General features: G+C 40.8%; 2 protein-coding genes across 2 annotated transcripts; one reads left to right on the top strand and one right to left on the bottom strand.

Annotated features, from left to right (window-relative positions):
• Positions 1 to 873: 873 nt before the first annotated feature.
• On the top strand, positions 874 to 12,754 carry LOC140994657 (rho family-interacting cell polarization regulator 1-like). The gene is made up of 17 exons (XM_073464391.1): positions 874 to 991; positions 4,015 to 4,102; positions 4,224 to 4,357; positions 4,497 to 4,575; positions 4,709 to 4,732; positions 4,863 to 4,916; positions 6,009 to 6,158; positions 6,291 to 6,354; positions 6,434 to 6,477; positions 6,566 to 6,691; positions 7,214 to 7,362; positions 7,470 to 7,578; positions 8,698 to 9,321; positions 9,409 to 9,674; positions 11,033 to 11,123; positions 11,231 to 11,324; positions 11,415 to 12,754. The coding sequence occupies exons 3-17, from the start codon at positions 4,266 to 4,268 to the stop codon at positions 11,483 to 11,485; spliced, it is 2,037 nt and encodes a 678-aa protein (XP_073320492.1). The 5' UTR covers positions 874 to 991; positions 4,015 to 4,102; positions 4,224 to 4,265; the 3' UTR covers positions 11,486 to 12,754.
• A 66-nt stretch (positions 12,755 to 12,820) lies between these two features.
• Positions 12,821 to 20,135, bottom strand: vrk3 (VRK serine/threonine kinase 3). Its single transcript, XM_073464392.1, has 16 exons — positions 20,091 to 20,135; positions 19,057 to 19,286; positions 18,821 to 18,973; positions 18,544 to 18,666; positions 18,272 to 18,436; positions 17,655 to 17,801; positions 17,088 to 17,143; positions 16,804 to 16,870; positions 16,296 to 16,380; positions 16,098 to 16,200; positions 15,703 to 15,795; positions 15,466 to 15,598; positions 15,002 to 15,119; positions 14,867 to 14,925; positions 14,612 to 14,748; positions 12,821 to 13,472 (listed from the first exon to the last, which is right to left on the bottom strand). Exons 2-15 carry the CDS (start codon positions 19,283 to 19,285, stop codon positions 14,612 to 14,614), a joined length of 1,668 nt encoding a protein of 555 aa, XP_073320493.1. The 5' UTR covers position 19,286; positions 20,091 to 20,135; the 3' UTR covers positions 12,821 to 13,472.
• Between the last annotated feature and the right edge of the window lie 246 nt (positions 20,136 to 20,381).

The following is a 20,381-nucleotide window of genomic DNA, read 5'->3' as shown; positions in this document are numbered from 1 at the left end:
ATTACTTAACATATTATCTCTTGATCAGTACTCTAAACCTTGTGCGAAAATATTTTTTGTACTGTCTCCACTGAAATATTTGAAATTTAATTCATGTGGGGTTTTTTTTCAAAGTATATTTATTATTTTTTCAGAGTAAACAAAATACAATCTGAAATACAGTTATTTTAACAAGATCCCATCCCACAGGTAACCCTACCCTATTGCACCATTACAATAATCGATAAATGATTTATAAGCATACAATGAAAAAATGCAAAAAACAAAAATTATGCAAGAAAGGAGAAGAGAAAAAAAAAGAGGGGAAGGGAGGAAAAAGATACAAAAATTTAATTAAAGGAAAGGAAAGGAAAGGAAAAAAGGGAGAGGGTTACATCTATTGATTTAATATGTCTGAGGCGTCCTCATCCTTTCCACCTGATTCAGAACCGGTTGCCAAATGGTGTGATAGTGGAGTGTGCAACCTCTTGTAGTGTAACAAACTTTTTCTAAGGTCAGATCATGCATGAGCTCTCTAATCAATGAACTAAACGTGGGAGGAGATCTGTCTTTCGATTTGAGCAGTATAAGTCTCAGGAGTGTAGTAAACGCTATCGTGTTTTTGCTGCATGACCGTGCCAAATGTTGCTTTTATGGCGAGAGGTCCTATGGATATTCCTAATACATCAGAGAAAAATTGTAATAAGGATTGCCAAAAAAAAAAAAAGTTCAGTTTTGGCGCTAATCCGTGTGTTTTATTACTTGTTGCATCTTTTTACTTCCATACCAGCTGCAACTTTTTGGTTTGGTTGGGAGCTTTTATTGTGAAAAACCCCGAAGCGGAAGCCGACTTGCTTACCGCCGCTAGCTCGACTGTGGACACAAAAAACTGCGAAATCGAGGAGAGGGACAGCGCCCAGAATAACTGTGAACCTCTGCTAATAGCGTGGAGCATCGCGTTGGAAATGAGACTCTGGTCATCTCCTCCGGGCTGTCGGACGTTCAAACAGAGGTAGGTACCTGCTGCTTTTTTTCCGCCAAGGTCACAAGAAGAAGCCCGTTAAATTTTTCTCTACATGGTCATGAGTCCGTCCGACGTGAAGTTGCTTTCCCGTGATGTTGTCGACATTACATCCGCCAGCTGGCCGTGATTTACTCAATCCCCCCCGTTTCTCCCAGCTGTTTGCGGCGGTAGCGGGTTAACGTTCAGGGCGGTGGAGGTCCTGGTGTGGACTTTTTGTGGCCTGTGATGTGAGCTCCGGAGAGCTGGGGTGGGATATGTGCGGAATACAAAATCTGGCCCGACACCGCGTCCCTAAGTTTTGCTGTTTGGACTCCATCATTCACTAAAGAGCTCGGCCGCGATGTGTGATGTGTGTTTATCCGACTCAGTGGCCTGCTGCCGCCAGGTTAGGCTAATCCAGTAATCTGGAAATAGAGGTGGTTGCATTGTATTGTAACACCATTACCCCCTCATCCTCCTCGTCCTCCACCACCACCACCTCCTCCTCTTCCTCCTCCGGCACACTTGGACCCACAAAGTATGGATGATCTGGAGGGGAGGGAGCTACGTCGTTGTTTATATCTGCACTAAATGTTCAGCCACATACAAGAAAAGCTTAAATGCTGAAACGATTATTGGATTAGTGAACTTCCAGTAATGGTTATGATTCATCTCCAACATGACACATGACTTTCTTTTCCCTATTCTGTGACAGTAGGTCACATTAAACCAGTTTAGAGACACCAGTTAGTTATTGGCACGTAGTGATGTCTGATTTAATGCTGAGACAGTCAGACAGTAATTGACTAAGTAATCAGCAGAGAATTAATCACCATTTGGTTGAGTAATTGGCTAAAGGTTCAGGTCGTTCATCAAGAAAGGCATGACAAGGATATACAGAATAGACTAGATGAGCTTTATTGTCCAGCCGGAGCAGGAAAATTGTCTTTTCAGTGCCTTTGTCTGATTTAAAGGTGCATTATGTAGTTTAAAAACTCAGAAAATTATTATTTACAATACTAGTGATGTAATAGTACAAACTCATAAATAGTTATTTGATATATTTTCATATAAACAAGCCAACCTAGAGGCATTAAAGTCCCCAAAACATTGTTTGAAGCTAGAAAGGTAGTGACTAAGAAGCTTCCTGCAAATACAAACACAGTAAACCAGGATGAACTTGTTTGTTTATTCAGTTTATTCGGTCATGAAATTCAATCGGTGAAGGTTTCTTTCCAAAAACTTCACAGCGCGCTTTTAAACCATTGTTGGTTGAAATTCCTCATCTACTCTATTCATCCATTGAGATGGATTTTTTTCTTGTTAGCTGCTGTTTTTATTTCCAAAACTTACAATTACAACAACAAACACAACATGACATTGGATAGCTGCACCTATTGAGACAAAACGTATGAATACTGTGAGATTAAATCAGTCGATTTATTAAAAACATCCACTTAAAAACAGTAATCTTCAGTTTCAGCCCTATTCAGTTAACTTAGTGAGTGATCGGTCAATTTGTGAAAAATAACAAATGACTGTGAGAGTGAGTGGGTTGTGGGCCCAAACTGCTGTCCGGACAAGGCTATATGTGCTTGTGCATGCAGTGAGTGTGTGCGAAAGGCTTTTTTTACACAAAAAACTCCAGTCTTGTGAGGTGATTGGAAACAGTGTCCTCTTTGTTCGCTCTGGTCTGTGGAGAGGATTAATCCAGCTAATGATCTCTAATGTAAGGAAAGGGATAAGAGCACATCTGACAGGGAGGAAACTGGGTGACTGGCACTCGTAGTCATCAGGAAAACTCAGTCTACTCAGAGACTGCGTGGGCTTCCTCAGGTACAGCTATTTATGGGTGGGTGGGAGTATGTGAGATCTCTCTCTCTCCCTCTATTTGAATGTGTGTTTCATCATGATGACTTTGCACTTTCATAGCTCCCCAGGGTGCAAGTCCTGCATGTCCTTTGGCCGTTTTTGGCAGAAGTGGTTGTTTTCAGGGTGTTTTATCCGTAAAGGACCTCTGGTATGGCACCTTCTCTTTGCCATGTTCTAACTCTGACCAACTCCAGTTAATCCTCCCAGTCTGCAGCTCAGATTAGAGGTTTAACTGGACCCCCGGCCTGGTGCGCCCCGAGTCCACTTCACCTCACCGTGTAGCAGGGGAACACAGAAACACAGCAGGGTGCATACAGCTTATTCTCATGTCAGCAGTGTTATTCCTAATAAGGCTTTGATCATTATGAAACCATAATCTGTGTGTTTTCCATTTCTGTGACTCCAACAGGTGGAACATTTGATCCCATCTGTTATACTGAGGCACGTTTCTCTCCTGGTTTTGAGTTTAGTGTAAGACAATGGAGAGCAGATGTCACTAGTTGCTCTGTCCTGGACTAGCTCATTCACAGATACCATGTGTTAATATGGGTTTGGCTCCTGCTTGACAGATTTAGTGTGGTTTAAGACTGTAATCTCTTTTGTGACTAGATTAGCCCAGGCACGACCCTCCCTTCCTATAGTTTCCCCTTCCTTTGGCGTCGCGCTAATCTGCCCGTTTAGTAGCTTAGCTTGGAGTAGAAAAAGGGTCAATTCTTACACCCTCGCTCACAGTGGAGGGATGGTTTTATATTCTTGGGCCAAACTTCTGTGTAGAATTTCCTGTGTAGAGTCAGCCATGAGACTTCCTGTACTCTGGTGTTGGATGTGAAGAGGGGGGTGGAGAAGTAGGGAAGGAAGGGGAAGAGAAGCAAAAGCAGACTGTACTCCCTTCTGTTGTCAGCCGCGGCCAATGTGGTTGCTGCATGCATGTCGCTCGGCATCTCAGACTTTCAACAAAGCAGTGTGGCCAGACCGGGGAAGTGAAAGAGTGGCTTCTATCCTCTTTCCCCCCCTCAACTTATCCTCCAGTGACTTCTGTAATTATCAGAATCCTTTATAATCACAGAGAACGAGCAAAAAAAACCCTTGTCAGGTACAGTGAGGTATGAGGTGAAGGGGGACGTTTTTGTCTCTAATGTTACTTTTTTGTGTAATTACAGGACATGTCCTTCGGTTTGTTAAAGCCACAGCGCTACACTCAACTCTCCAAGCATGCTACAGTAGTGACAGTCTCTCTCTACTCAGCAGGTGAGCTGAACTCATGTCTGTCTCTCCATCCAGCCAGTTTCCTGGAATAAACCAAATAATCACGAAGGCCTTATCAGAAGTGATCCCATGTTCTATCTCTCTCTGCCTCTGTCTCCCTCAGCACTGTTTGATCCAAGAGAAACGTGCCTTGTAAGGAAGCAGGATGTTCACAGGCTCCACCAAACTGCCACCCACTAAAACCCCCCAGCCCGAGCGGCTGGATGAAGTGTACGCTGCCTTACGCAAAGGCTTACAGTGAGTAAACACATCTCCGGCACTGTTTGCATCGATAGCAGTGGGTGGCTGGCAGGGGGAATTTCACTGCATACACAGGATACAACTGCTTTTCAGTCTTAAAATGAAGAAGTAACAGTGATTGGGTTTTTGTTGTTAGGTCGTACCTGCAGGTCCACCAGCTGGAGCTGGACAGCCTGGGTCAGCAGATCAGAGAAAACAAGAGGAACGGTCGTTTGGTGAGCTGCTCATGTGGTCAAACCAGTCACGCCAGTATTGATAGTACCAGGCTGGCTGCTGTCGTCTCAGTCAGGATGTTAATTTGATACTTTGTGATGCTGAATGTTTTTATTCTTGTTGTTTACTTTGCAGGGGTCTTTGTATGAGCAGGATAAGGTGAGTTTCATTCACACCTGTTTTATACAGACATGAGTGCAGGACGTTGAAACTGTACAAGAATTGAAGAGAGGCAAAGATTTTCTGTGTTTTGTTTGTCAAGTTTAACAATTTATTTCTTGTTTTGCAGCAAGTGAAAGCCATAGAGAGGTTTATGCGACGCTTGGACTTCCATCTCAGCAAAGTGTGTATGCACGTTCTGTATATATGTGTTATGTCTTTTTTTATTTAAATGTACTACAAGGAACGTTTAACTGGTTATGAAATAGCCTCATGTGATACCGATCCCTCTTTATGGCCTACATAAGCAAACAAGACTATTAGATGATTGGCTATTTCTGTTTCTGTTTCTGTCTTATCTGGGTCTGATAAGTCATAAAATTAAAACTATTTTTGATGGTGGAGTGCTGAGGATGAACAGAGAGGTCTCACAGCCTGAGGAAAGAAGCTGCTCTGTTGTCTGGTGGTACGCCAATAAAACACAAAGTTCACTTTGTTTCACCATTATCATCTTTTGTCCTGAAATAGAAAGTTCCTGTTGTAGCTTTTAAATAGTATAGAGTCCCTTTCAAAATATTGTACTGAAACAATACTTTAGAGGACAATGTTTAATGTAAAAATGTATTAGTGGTACAAACCCAGAAAGAATTATTATCAACTGACTCTTTATGGTGTTATGGTTTTGGTTCACTCTCAACACTCTCAGCAACTCATGTCCAGCTGCAGCAGCTGTGTATAGGTTAAAAAAAAAGAAAAAAAAAAGAAGAAGAAGCTCTGAGGAATTCACTACTCATGACCTACCTGGCATCAAATGGCAGACAGACACAGTAAGCGACTAGCTGGTGAACATAGTGGAGCATCTAGCAACTAAAAACAAGATATTTACCTCAGGAGTTGGTAGAGATGAAAACGGAGTGAAAGGATCATGATTATTTGACTGAAACTCGTAAGATTGACTTCAACACGACTCCAAATGAATGCTAATGATTCCTCATGTCCGCTGAATGTGTGAATAGGCCAATGTTTGCTTACATGTTCGCCATGGCAAATTTTTGTGGTGATATTGTGTCAGTGCTGTGTTCTCAGCCTGTTCCACGGCTCCAGAGTGGCTAAAAAGGCTTCAATTATAACACATAAAATATGTTTTGAATCTGATGTTTTCTATAAACTAACAGCTGCTTTCTATCAATACAAATTTATGATAATATTCATTTTCATTCTCTCTTCAGGTGAGAATTTAACATTATATCCATTTGTTGAAACCCGTGTTTTCCAGGTTGAGGAGCTGTACGATGCTTATTGTATACAGCGGCGACTGCGTGATGGAGCAAGTAAGATGGTGGCGGCCTTCAACTCCGCCACTGGCAGCAAAGAGGCCAGAGAGAGCCTGAGTGAAGCCAACAAGGGCTACAGGGAATGTACAGAGGCAAGTGACTGACCTGAGCGCGTGGCTCTCACGTTATTTTAGATAAAAATAGATGTATATTCTAGTGTTATAAAAAAATTACATTATTACACAATTACATTATTTAATCCCTTCCTCTGTTTGTGTCTGCAGCACATGTGCTCACTTGAGAGTGAATTAGAAAGCCAGATGGGAGAGTTTCATGTCAAGATGAAGGGTGAGTCACTTTCTACACTCATATGACTTCCTATTTGCTCTCCAGTTCTCATTTTTCTTGTCCATTTCCGATGTTTCAGGCCTCGCTGGCTTTGCACGGCTGTGTGCTGGTGACCAGTATGAGGTAAGAAACACAATTACAAGCATGCAGACTGGAATCTAAGTCAGCATCACATCTGCTTCACCACATCAACTGTTTTTTGTCACATTAGGTCCTAATGCGCTACGGGCGGCAACGCTGGAGGCTACGAGGCCGCGTGGAAGTCAGCAACAAGCAGATGTGGGACAGTGAGGAATACATCTTTCTGCCTCTCGTCACGGAGCTGCTGTCAATCAAGGTAATGAGATCAGCTGGTTTTCCTGATTTTTCTTACTGTAGACAAATTCCATGAAAAGTTTTACTTATCTAACTGATCTTCGTCTACTGGTTTCTTCTCAAAATGTAAATCTTGAAAAAGGAGTCACAATTGCAGAGTTTCATTTTTAAAAAAGCCAAATAATTTTCCTAAAACAGCTGGGTGGATAGTTTTAAGCAAATGTAACTCAAGCAGCAGTAAAGTAGATTTGTTGCAGACTATTTTCAGCTGCGTATATTTATGGCAGCAGGAAGCTGTGTGTGGGATCGACTAAAAAAAAAAAATGCCCATCATAATGAAGAAACATGTTTCCTTCTCCTTCGGTTTGTTTATCTTTTAATGGTATTTGTTCAAAATGAGAAAAACACATTTTCTCACCAGCCTCTACTTCACTTCATGCAGTCTCACTAAAGCTGCCAGCTTGTGCTAATTGTAAAACTGTGAATCTCCCACGGTCTCGGCCTCTCCTCATCTCTCTGGTGTTTGCTTGTTCTGGTTGTCAAGGTGACGGAGCTAAAGAGCCTGGCCAATCACGTGGTGGTGGGCACCGTGTCCTGCGAAATGCTCGACCTGTTCTGCCCACTCCCCCAGACGCTTGCCGTGGATATCAACGACCTCGGGACGGTGAAGCTGAACTTGGAGGTCACCTGGAGGTACTGAAACTGCAGCACACACCTCTTATGTTTTTTTTTAACATTTTTAACATATTTATTCAGGCGTCTTTTGCTGTTTCTCATGGTTTTTTTTCTTTGTTTTTCAGTCCGTTTGATAAGGATGACCAGACATCATCCACCAGTACAGTTTCCAAACGGCTGCTGTCCAATCAGAGCCCTCCAGACACGCCCTCGATGCGGGAGCAGGTGTTTTATGTGAGTCACATTAAAAGTCATATCCTATTAGCATTTTCCACCAACATTACCTCCATCTGTTACACCACTTGTTCATAAAAAATGGTTTGTAAACTCTTTATATGCACACTGTTTATTTGCCATTTATCTCACTGATGGCTATTATTACTGTCATTTCACCGGCTTGTTCTATTTCAGCTGCTCCCCAACTGCTTTGTCTGTAGCAGTAGCACTGATGTGTGTGAGGATATTTACAGAGGACTGTGTGTGAGGACGTGTGGAGGTGGGAGTAGCGTGCCTAACGCGAGCAGAATGAATGATAGCAGTAGTGTGACATGTGACAGCAGCAGCATGTATGAGCGGAGCTGTGGTCCTTGTAGCTGTTTAATCGTGGTTGAGTAGAGCTCCAATATGTCCCTCCTCTTCCTCACCTCCTGTGAAGAGCGTGCCTCGTGTCGGGCCCAGACAGAGCCGCTGGTCGGCGGAGACGTTCCATGACGTTCTGACGGACAGGACAGCGTCCTTGCGTTGTGATTTCGGCTGCACAACACCCCGATTCACCTCTGTACAGTCGGTGTGTTGGGACGTAGTTGTAGCTGTAGCTGTTTAGTTTACAGTAATCAAAGTCATAAAGATCTGAGAAGTGAAATAATAATGATTGGTCAAGCAAAAGTAATCAACATATGGAAGTAATTGTACAAATATTTAGTAAATTGAATGAATTGTTGAAGGTAATTTCCAATCTAATCCAGCATACTAACAGAAAAAGTTTTAAATGGTTTGATTTCAGATTAACCTGAAAACCATCAGACATTTTGTCAGATGCAATATGCGTATACTGCCTTTAATTTTATTTTTGTGTGTTTATTCTAAACATGAAACAAAACACACACATTGCACACGTCACTACTTTGGTGCAATAAATCGCATGGACATTGGAGCCCCGCAGTGTACAAGCCGTCTTTTTGTTTCATGTTTTGCTTATATTCAACTCAGCACCGGCCAATTTTGGCTTTGATGTGCGTGTATACTCCTATTTTTGTTAATTCCCAAAAAAAACAAGCTTTAGACATCTTATCATGAAGCATGAAGCGAGATTAAGTCTCTTTCTCATCTATATGTGTCTTGTTTCCTTTCTAGTCTCTGTTGAAGCGACAGGGAGAAATGGAGAACGGGACAGTCTGGTCCAACTCTTCTGAATCATCCGACGACTCCTCCAGTCCGGCCTTGGCTCACCATGCTCAGAGGCTGACGGCCTCCAACATGCTGCAAAGCACCCTCACCACTCAGCTGTCATTCACACCGCACAAGTCCAGCGCTTCAACGCCGTCACTCTCCTCCAACCAAGAGGAGGACGAGACAGAAGCTGGGGAGGTTTTCTCTCAGGCAGATGCGGTGCCCAATGGCCATCTGCAGACTTCCTGCTCGCACAGCCAAGTCGGCGAGAGCAGTCCAGACTGTACTGTGACTGATAGGGCGTCTGTCCAATCAGCTGACCTCTCGGAGGCCTCAGCAGACCTGAGCTGCTCATGCCCTGATGTCTCCTCTGTGCCTCCTGAGTCGGATTTGTCTGAAAGCAGCATCCCACAAGTGTGTGTTTCAGCGGAGGAGGTAAAAGATGACGCATCTGAGGACTTGTCAGTCCAGGCTGGGCGGACTGAAGCAGAAGCAGAGGACAGCACCACTGAAGCAGGAGAGGGACAACAGGTAGAAGAGACACATCAGTCCGTCCAGGAGTCAAAACAACCAGAGGACGCTCCGAAGGTGAGCTCCTGCATTCACGTTTGTGTTTTTGCCAACTGTAATTTATCGATAGTGATATTGACACATCCTGCATGTTTCTCTCCGCAGGCTCCTTTTCCTACTTCTTCTAGTTTCACTCAAGAAGTCGAGACAGCCCTTGAAAGTTTTGACTTTCTCAACTGCTCTGACCTTGAGGAAGACGAGGAGGAAAAAGAGGATGAGCAACAAGAAGAAGAAAAGAAGAAGGAGGAGGATGATGATGATGATGATGATGATGAAGATGATGGGCAACATGAAGAGAACCAAAACATAAAGGAGGAAGAGAAAGTGGAGGAGGAAGAAAAGGATGAAAAGAACTTTTACTCTGGAGGAAGGTTAGTGTCATCAGGTTGTTTTTGTGTGAGAATTTGGACAAACGTGTCGGTCATAGTAGTATTTCATATAAAACATTTCCATCCAAATGTCACATGACACAAGATTAGATCCATTTCCCCTTTTATTGTGAATATGCTGCATTTACACAATTCATTCATTCATTCAGACCTTTATTTAAACAAGGAGGGGCAATGAGAGCAAGTTCCCCTTTTCAAGGTCGCCATATAAACATATAACTATAATAGAATGAATGTATTGAGATGTAATGAGTGAGAAGGGGAAGACTGTGTTTTACGTACATTTGTCACTGTTAGCACAGCACAATGCAGAAATTTCTTGTTTCTTGTGTTCAGTATTTGTCGTTAACAAGTGAAACCATACAAACAAATGAGGTCAGCTTCTTTTAAAAGGGCTGAATCAACTGTTTTAGTGCTGAAATTGAATTTTATTCAGACGTTACTGACAGTGACGTAGGCTTTGTCGCCAAGAGTCCGTGGGCAGGGCGATATCTCCGAGTCCTAATTACAGCGTTTTATCCGACTCAGCTGCTCGTATGTACAGTCTGAATGATATGATGTGGACGTAGCAATAGATCATACTATGGATAGGAAAGATGTAAGTAGTGTGGGATAATGGGAGATGTTGACTTCATTGCTAAACAACCATTGCTACTGGTAAAAATCTAGTGATGTGATATAAATGTTCACAAACAAGGTCAGGCTATAAAGTTTTATTCATGCTATGTTTAGTCAACTTCTTCCCTCACTCTCTGACTCTATCCCAGAAGTTAAAGCAGCGCCAGGTGACCAAATGAAACACACCATTACCTTGAGTAAAATTACAGATTTCCTCGGGTTTGAAACATGGAAACATTCAGGATAATTTAACAACACAACTCAACAAAACAAGTCATTTACGTACACTTTAATGCAGAAAAAAACACATGAATCAGCATCACTGTGCCATTGTTAGCCAACTAGTTAATTTTCAACTACAGTCCTTCGGTGATGATGTTGTTGACACTATAAAGTAATAACATTTACACAACGAAGATAAGAAACGCCATAAAGACAGCAACAAAACAGGAACTCTTTAGACAGAACATAAGTCACGCAGAGCAACGAGAAACCATAAAACATTAGGAAAATGTTACAGCAGTACAATATTACAAAAAGGAACAACACACAGCGAAGCAGTTCTTACGAAAACCATCTTTTGCTAAGTGCAGAGCAGCAACAAACAGTCAACATTAATAAAATACATCTTTCTGTGAATCTTGATAAAATGTTAAAGGATCTATCCGGCTGTATTTTAGGGAAATGTGTCACATCAGCCTACTTTTTGTCTCACTTTGCAGTGACGATGAGGAGGCCGGCGGTCTAGAGATCCTAATGGAGGCTCCAGAAGGATTTAGGAACTCAGATGAAGATCGTTTCTCTGAATCACAGGTAATCAAAGAATCTGCTGAATTCTTTTTAGAGCACTTAATGTGAGTGTGTTTTTCACATTTGTACTAAATGAAAGCTAAAAGAAAACAAATGTTATTTTTGAAAAGGAGTCCAGCGTGGCAGACATGCAGGATTTGAGTCAGATAGAAATGCCGGAGGAGCAGGAGGAGCACAGCGAGGAGAAGGGAGATGAACAACACGGTGAGGGGCAGCTTGTCGGTGAACAGAGGCCGCAGTTGTTCATGTGAACTCAACAGCAAGCATGAGAAGTTACATTTTTTAATCTTTCAGGAGACGACACATCACATGGTCAGGAGGAGCGTTCCTCTACTCCTAGCCACTTGGCCACTACTGTCTTCTGATGACACAGTGGAACCATAACCAAACCATTTCTCCCAGTCTGATCACCATCTCCCTCTCACTCTGCGGGATTGGAGGCCTTGAGGTTGTCCCACTCACTGCTCAGACAAACAAGCTCTTCCATCACGGCAGAGTTTGTGCACACATTTGCCTTGTTCTGACCAAGAACGATAAACCTCATGACAGAAAGTCCCCTTTAGAATAATTCCCCCTGAAGTCCTCATTCTTTCAACACACACTCCATCACGTTGCCTGGGTTAAAGTGGGATACCACTTACGTTTACACTTTCATAAACTGTTCCTGTCATGTGAAAATTCAGTGTCCAAAATGTAAACATTTCAGGAACAGCTAAAAGCGGCCTTGTTTCTGGCGTTATTACAGTGCATTTATGGAGTCATCCGATAATTTTTTTCAAGATGGTGGATTTCTTCGATCAGAGAGGCATACAAATCACCCAGAGTTTCATTACAAGGTTTTATCAGTATTTGTGGATATTGAAAACTATCAAGGTTATGACTTTCAGTGTTAAATCAGTGTACAGCCCAAAGCTATTTCAGGGAAAAAAAGACTTCATGAGCATGTGATGTTTGTCTGAAGATTTGTGTCGCCGTGCTGTGGACATGAAGTAATTTCCAAACTAGGAATGTACCCTGAAAACTAACAGGATCTTTTCAGTTTTGGCATCAGAGACAGTTAATGAGAACAATCAGAAATACACATGGCGTGCAGGCGTTACCTTCAAATCAACACCAGGAGCAGAAGTAGTGTTAGGAATGAATATAAACACTTGAAGAATAGGAGTCAAACTCACTATGGTTCAGTTTTTACAAACAAGAACAATCTGCAGTGTAAAACTATATTTAAACCTGCATGTGTAGCTGCCTCACACTGCCAGCATGTCTGTATAAAAAGCTCAACTGATCAGTTTAAGTGTGTAAGCTAGGCTCCTGCGCCAGGAAGCCATCGGGTCTGTATCTGTGTACAAGTCGCCTCACGAGGGCGCTATAGTCTTTCAGCATCATGCTTTACATTGTTCTACAAAAGCCTCGTCATTCAGAAAGTGCCTCAAGTGACAGAGAAGTAAGGTTTAAAATGCCAGGAGCAGGACAGATCAGGCAAAAGATAACAGTGTTTATTTTCTGAATTACTTTAAGAGTGTGCACAATAAGAGATATTTACTGTTTCATATAAAGAATTGTATATGTCTTGAAAAGTTCAAATGTTTATGTCCAGAAATGTTTAAACTTTATAAAGGTTTCTTTAAAATGAACACGTTGTGCTGTTGTGATGTCTGCTGTCCTACATACTGATTTATTCAACACAAGAGAGCAAAAACAACATTTCCTGAAGAATTATTTAATTAAAACACATTTAAATGAAGAGGTTTCCTTGTGAACATGAATAAATGATGTGTTTCTGGTGCTCTTTGACTTTCAGACTGAAGAAGTGAATGTCAAAGGACATTAAGGCACTTGTAGTAAGAAACAGCAGTTTTATTGAGGCAAACAAACGATGTGTGCTACTTATATGAACGTTGAGGATTTGTGTTAATCCACCTGTGTGTTGGCTTGTTTTAAAGAAACAGTTTAACAGTTTGTCAAAAAGGTAAAACAGGGAAAAACAACCCTGGTAAATTCATTAAAAAACACTTAATCAAACAGAAAAACATTGGAATAAGTGATCAGTCAAAATACCAGTAAAGTTTAGAAGAACACTATGACACATTTAACTAACAAAGCATCAATATCACCCAAATCTGTTCTTCAAAACTCAAGAACTTGACTTCTCCTCCTATTGAAATGTAAACCCGACAGTGCCACACCTCTGAGAAAACACAATACCATAAATGATTAAAATGATCCCAATCGAGTGTCACCTACACAGACTGAACTCTACAACACTCTCAGTGCAATAAAACATCACAGATAAAACAGCATGGTTAAAAAAAACAAAAAAATCATCTTCTGGTTGTCTTCTTTTCCATTTCTCTGAAAATATAACAAAGAAGACATTTGAATATTATTATGACAGAAGTGTTTAACGTTTAACATAACAGTTTGATGTTTAGGTTTCATATTTCTATTTGAGAAGGTGTTATTTCTGGGGATAAGAGGGACATGTTGAAGGTTTCTATTTCTGTTTAATTATGTGATTTCAAGTATTATTAGTGTATTAGCAATAAAGCAATTTACATAACGTTATTTGGAAACCCTGATGCCCAGTTTCCTAATAACAAGGTTACATTGATTTATCATTTAACAACATGTTGAGCTTGAGTCTTTTTTAGCTACATCACAGAAACAGAAACAGAAAACAAAATAACTATTTTATATGATGGATTGCAGAGGATGAATTGACAACGATGTGTTATTATATATCAGGGTTGTCATGATTCTCTGAACCCGTGATTCAATTTGACTTTCAATTTTATGGTCATGATTCAATTCCTCTCTCCATTTAAAAAAAAAAAAAAAATGTTCAGCACTGATGGCTATGCTATTATTAGACTATTGTATCTGGATTTGTAAAGATCAACAGAACACTGGTTTTATACGCTGACTGTCAAACATTTTTAAGTTCTTTAAAACGATGGATTTTTACAACGGCTTGACTTTTTCCTGGTGGCTTTTTGGAGGTTAGGGTAAGGCAAGTTCAAATCATATTTTCCAAAAATAAAGAATCCAAAGTTCAACAAAAAAAATACTACCCTTTAGTGTAATCCAACAATAAACAACAGAAGAGAGAAACCTAGTATGTTACAAAGTTTGGGCTTTCAAACCTGTACCAAGTAAACCATCCCATACAAATCAATAAAGTATCTCTGGAAATGAAATAATTTCACTTCAGTTCAGGTCAGCTCATCCCCTACAAGTAAACCCTTTGAATTCAAAGTCGCCTAATAAACACTAAGAGGTACAAAGCCAATATAATAACATAATGTGTCACTGTGTCACTAAAAATCTTATTAAGAGTGGATGAAATAAAAAAAGTAAATTAAATATATAAAATATTCTGCAGATTAAATTTTTGGTGAAAAAAAGGGTCTGAACCCTGTGATGTGAAACCAGATTATATTGTTGACCAGACATACACAGGTGCATGTGTTCATACTTGTTTCCGTCCTCACCTAAAAACTGAGCGGCAGCTCCGGTGACGCCCCCAGCTGTAGTAAAGCCTGACTGAGTCGGTCCTTCAGCGCAGAGTAGTCCGGCTGCTCACAGTACTGCAGTGTCATCACTGTGGTCAGGTATGTTTGAAATGCACCTACACCATCGCACACACATAGACACAGAAGGAGAGAAACATATCGGCAAAGGACATATAATCAAACACTTCTTTTTTTTATGGCAAAGAAATGTATGCAGGAAACATTTTAACTCACTGGAGACTCTCTTCTTTCCAAAGCAGTGGCTCAACAGCGCAGGAACATCCTCCATGTACCTACAATCAGAACTCTTTTGAGTAATTTACATTTTCTTCATCTTGAACAACTAATTTGATGATAACACTCTCTCACCTCTGTTTCTGTGTGGCTACCTGGTCCGGCTGAGTGACGGCAGTCCACGGTAGTGTCCCTGTGTGCCAGCGCAGCATGCAGTAACCCAGAGACTGCAGGTCACTGCGTCGAGACGGAGCTGAAAGGAGAAAACACAGAACTATTAACATCTGTTTTCCCTCCCAGATTTACCCTGATACATGAACATCACTGAACTGTCCCCGGATGTGCTGATCACCTTGTTTTTTTTTGGTTTATATAGTCAAACAACTCAAATGCTGAAAGAACCTTTTACACTCTCGTGTCTTAATCTGTGAAGTGTGTGACGGCTCTGCAGACAGATGGACTGTGGGCGGAGTGCAAGTGTCTCTCGTCGAGGGAAGAAAATAAATCCAGTAGCATTTTATTTACAGTAGCTCGCGGAGTGAAATGATTCCCTGACGTTAACTGTAACAAGAAATCAGTGAAGCACAGGAGTGACTCACCTGCTCCCATGTGTGCGTCCAGGCTGATGAACTCGATGGTGCCCTCGTGCGGTGTCCTGCTGGCTTCACGGTACTCCACATGTTGTCCACCTGGACAGTACCTGAAAGCATGGCAGTATCCTACCAGATATACCTAAACACACACACACACACAGAAGCAAAGTGTTGTCAGCGTAAAACACATTTAAATTGTCCATCACTGACAGATTACAGTTTGTACTACAGGATGTTTCTCACCTGTGATTTCTGTCCTGGTTTGATGTAAATGTTTTCTGCATTAATATCAGCGTGAACGTACTCGTTTGAATGGATGTACTGCAGAACATCCAACTGCAAAAAGAAAGAAAGGTTACTGTTTATTAAGTTAGGCGGGATTATAGTTCTTCACAAAATCTGGATCTTGTATTTTCTGGCAACTATAATTAAGAACTATTTAATTAATCGCCAACTTTTTTGATCATCGATTAATCACTTTGACACAAAAAAAACCCCAAACAAACAAATAAACGAAGTAAATATCTTTGGGTTTTGGACAAAATACATTTTATAGTCCAAAAAAACTAATTAAAACAATAATTGACACACTAATCAGATGAAAATAATCGGTAGTTGTAGACCTAGTTTACACTCACTATTCTACAGGCGAGCTGTAGGACGACTTTCTCAGACAGAAGCTCGTCTTCTTCCTCCATGACAGACTGCAGAGACTGACCCATGTCTGGGAAAATCAGAAACCTATAAAAAAAAAAATTAAAAAAGGCAGAATATCAAGTTAAAGTAAAAATCTTTCATTTATATGTGTGTAAATATTGACAGAACTTAATTCACACCTGTAGGAATCTGCATGAGGACCAAAGCCAACACAGGAAGGAATCCCGAGAAAATCCATCTTGTTTTGTTTGATCCACTTGTCCACTAGAGAGAGACAGTGGGAGGATTATCATGCGTGACACGACATGTGTTTGGTTACACCAATGACCAATCAGAGCTGCAGCTTAAAAGACGGCATGATGGGACTCCTCTTGCACAACTCTGCTTTTGTGATATTGTGTAACTAGATCACATGACAAACTGTCAGAACCTTCCTTACTCTTTATTTCACACTGTTAATGTTCGTGATTCTGTTTCTAATTTCCGTTGGTCACCTGTTCATCAGACTGCTACAGCCAAAATAAACACTGAACAACTTGTACAACTGACAGTGATAATTATTGCTGCAACCTTTGTTTAACTACAGTGCGTCTTCCACAAGGGACAGAAAATCTCTTTAATCAGTGACATCATACTTGTTTTCTTGAACTAAAAGAACTGCTTTGAGGAAACATACTGAACACTCACCAGTTGCAGGTTTAGCAGATCTCTGCAGGAAGTTTTGCTCATTAAAGATTCTTCCATCTTTAGCCCCCTGAGAGGAAGAAAGATCAAATAATCTTTATTGATCCTACTCAGGGAAATTAAAGAGCTGAGGGAGCATTCGTTACAGGAAATTGAGAACAACTGAAAACATTAAATTTGATGATGAATACACAAGAGACACCTCAGAGGCGTGTTGTAATAATAATTCAGCAGTTTTTCAACAGAGTATCTTAAATTTTTACAGTGAGTCTTGAGGCAGCACTTACCAGTTTGAGGATGTGATTTGATTCTTTGGAACTGGATCGTGAAACCGTTTGGACCACTGAAAATCACAAAATGATATCATTATAGGCTCTTTTCTACAATTAAATTTTTGTTAGTCACTTGTTACGTCCTGCTATAGACAACTGCAGCTCAATCCCCTAAACTAGGCTAGCCTCTCTTTGTGTATTCTGGTACAAAATCTGCTTTAATAACTATATTCAAACTGATTTTACGGATTCAAGACACTATTTTTGTTTTGACTTTGTTGAATATGGCAGAGTAAACATAACAAGGTCGTTACCTACTTTACTATTAATATTCACAATTTAAAAATAATTATTATTATTATGGTAATTTCTTCACTTTTACAGTGTCTAAATGTATATTTCTTTATTCGTGGTTTGTTGTAATGTGTCTTATTTTAATCTCAGGACTTTTTGTATCTGTTTTAAGATATTTGACAGTTAAAGTGATGGCTGAGGGATTATCATCACTAATATCCAATTTATCTAATTGCACATTTATTTTACTTTCCAGTATTTGCCCCGACGTCCTGTAAGCAGCTTCACCTTCGTAAAGGAGCTCCGTCGCACTCTGACTGAGCAGTTTCAGCAGCTTCCACTTCTTGCCCGTTGTGTCCGTCACCTCCTCACCTTCCTGCAGCGGCTCCACAGCCGGCACATGCTTTGCCTTCTTGGCTTTGCTTTTACCTGTAGCTGAAAATGCAGACAAAACATGACCAACCAATTATGTTGTGTGTTGTGCGACAACAGAAAAACGTTACACGCAAAAAAGAAAAAAAAATATGCACAACTATATAGTTTGTCACTCTGGGCTTCTAATGACACCCTGATGTGTTTGAACAGGCTGACCGAAAAATGACTAATATCAATAAAACAATGTGGACTTATTTTTTCTAGATGTCCTTGAGAGGAGGATGGATGCTATTCTAAAAGGATATATGTCTTAAATCACCCAAACATCAGGTTAAAATCTTTTTACATAAAATCCCTCAAGAGCCACCCTTTAAATTTAGTGGTCCCATTTACACCTAGTCATTTTGTTACTTGTATGCACACAGTATACCATGACAAGATTAACCACGTCTCCATTCATTCAACCATTTACTTGACAAAATACCAGTACCACTTCATGTTGTGTGGTAATAGTGAAAGTTTCCACTCACCTTTAAAAGTTGTCCTGGAGATTGGTGAGGAAACAGGGGAAGTCACGGCCACAGGACAGCCGTCTACCATCGATTCTTCTGCTTTCTTACTGGTTTTATCAGTCAGCTTCTTTCCGTCTTCAGCCTGCTTCTTAGCAGGGCTGGAGAGTTTTGCTTTTCCCCTGACTGCATATGAATCCAGGCACAGTCAAGATTAACGAGAGAAAAGACTATGACAGAAAAGAGGAGAGACACTGCATTTTTCATGTGGAATATCTTCTGTTTGAACTCACCAGGTCGAGGTGATTTTGCAACAGGAGAAGAGGAAGACTCTACAGTTGGCTCAACCGCTGCGTCAGGTTTAAAAGTGACTGTGTGCTGCTTTGTAGGAGTTCTAGCCAATCCAAAACCATAATCTGTTGATACAAATCAGAGACTTTTTGATCCAAAGGAAGGCCTCAGCTGTCAAATTATTATATTTACACCTGTGCCACACTAATACAGCATGTCTCTGTACTCACGTCCTCACAACATATCATAAAATAGCTGTTTCCACACCATTTAATTTACCTTCGGTCCTGTCATCTCTGACAGGTTTAGTGGAGGGCACCACAGGTGCAGTGGCAAGGTTGAATTTAACATCCTTGTCCAGTCGTAGTGAGTTACGGGTCTTTCGGAGTGCAGGACGAGTAGTGATTGGAATTGATGTAGTGCATGCAAAGGCTGTGAAAAGAGAGAATTTGCTAAATCTACTATCTATGGATAACACCAAGTTACTCGTGAAAGAATATTGCCAAGATATTTACCTTTACTCTCAGTGGGCTCAACACTTGTGCTTGAAGCAACAAGGCTTGCGTTAACTACTGATGTTGCAGCATGATCACTTTTGAGTGGAGTGCGACTTAAAGAAGCTGTCGAGCTCACGGTTATAGGTTCATCAGGACCAGGACCGGGAAGCTTCTCCCCACATGACGGACAGAATCTGAATTCAGGCACCAACTTTGTCCCACACTGGGGACAGAACCGGAAAGGCATTCTGCAAGAACAAACACACAGACACACAAACACGAAATTAAACATTAAACTTCACTGCCGCAGGTGAAGTATCTCTTTGGGTGTAATCCTGTCTATGGATCTTAAATTAACCAACTTCACCAGAGAAATACACACACAAACCAGCTATTATCCTCCACAGACTGATCAACATGGAGGCTTACAATTATGTGCTTATAACAACCACGAAAATCATCACTTATAATAAACTGAGATAGTACTAGTTATTGTCTTCGTGCATGTACTGACAGCCATGATGTCTATTGCCATGGAGATAAATTATGAATTACCATGGCAACTCGATTACAGCAAAACTCGTCTTCCTGTAAATACGTCCAACGAAACAACATTAGACGTAATGAGACGGGAAAGAAATAAGACGCTGGCTAAAAATAAAAAGGTCATCTGCTCTCACGTCAGAAAACTTTAACTAGTTAACTGCTGGTTAATGCAACGTTAGCCAGCTATCTTTAGCACTGAACTGGAAGTATGAAAAGTCATAACTCAACAATTTGAGCTACAAGTCGTGTCTGTTTTCTACATTCAAGTTATTTCATCGTGCGTCAGTTTTGTGTGTCAAAAAAGCAATCAATTGAGCGAACAGCCTGACGTGAGCTAGCCTGATAGCTAACATACTAAAGCAAACTTTACATAAATAAAAATGTAACTGGTGAGTTTTAGGCAGGCATATCGTCAGGGTTCTGGTTTTAAGCCTTGACCTTTCAGGTAAAACATATCTTTGCATTTAATTAAAAGGTTTCCAAAACAAATCGAAAGTGTCAGATACCTTCCCGAGCACTCCTCCTGCTGCTGCTTCTTCTTCGCTGGATAATCAACGCTGCACTCGGAGCTGTGACGAGGAGGTGCTGCCCCCTGAGGGGATTTAGAGCAGTTGCAGCCAAGATGTTTTCTCATTCACAGGTGAAACTAAAATAAATCAGCTCTTGGAAAAACTCAAAAAGTTTAGACAAAAGTGACAACATTAAAACAAGATTATTGTAGTGACTGTCATTAGAGACTGTCACGCATTGATACAATGCTATTATAATAGTCTTTTAGTTCAATCATATCAATTAAT

Source organism: Pagrus major, chromosome 4 (genome assembly GCF_040436345.1).
Source record: "Pagrus major chromosome 4, Pma_NU_1.0".
In the NCBI taxonomy this organism is placed as follows: domain Eukaryota; kingdom Metazoa; phylum Chordata; class Actinopteri; order Spariformes; family Sparidae; genus Pagrus; species Pagrus major.
Note: the sequence above shows the minus strand (reverse complement) of the source record. Positions and strands in the feature narration are given on the sequence as shown.

Coding starts and splice junctions, on each gene's coding strand:
- LOC140994657 (XM_073464391.1), top strand. CDS start 4,266: ATGTTCACAGGCTCCACCAAACTGCCACCCACTAAAACCCCCCAGCCC. Junction 4,358..4,496: donor GCCTTACGCAAAGGCTTACA/GTGAGTAAACAC, acceptor TTTTGTTGTTAG/GTCGTACCTGCAGGTCCACC. Junction 6,478..6,565: donor GTGCTGGTGACCAGTATGAG/GTAAGAAACACA, acceptor TTGTCACATTAG/GTCCTAATGCGCTACGGGCG.
- vrk3 (XM_073464392.1), bottom strand. CDS start 19,285: ATGCCTTTCCGGTTCTGTCCCCAGTGTGGGACAAAGTTGGTGCCTGAA. Junction 17,144..17,654: donor GACGGAGCTCCTTTACGAAG/GTGAAGCTGCTT, acceptor TGTGATTTTCAG/TGGTCCAAACGGTTTCACGA. Junction 16,381..16,803: donor ATCTGCTAAACCTGCAACTG/GTGAGTGTTCAG, acceptor GTCTCTCTCTAG/TGGACAAGTGGATCAAACAA.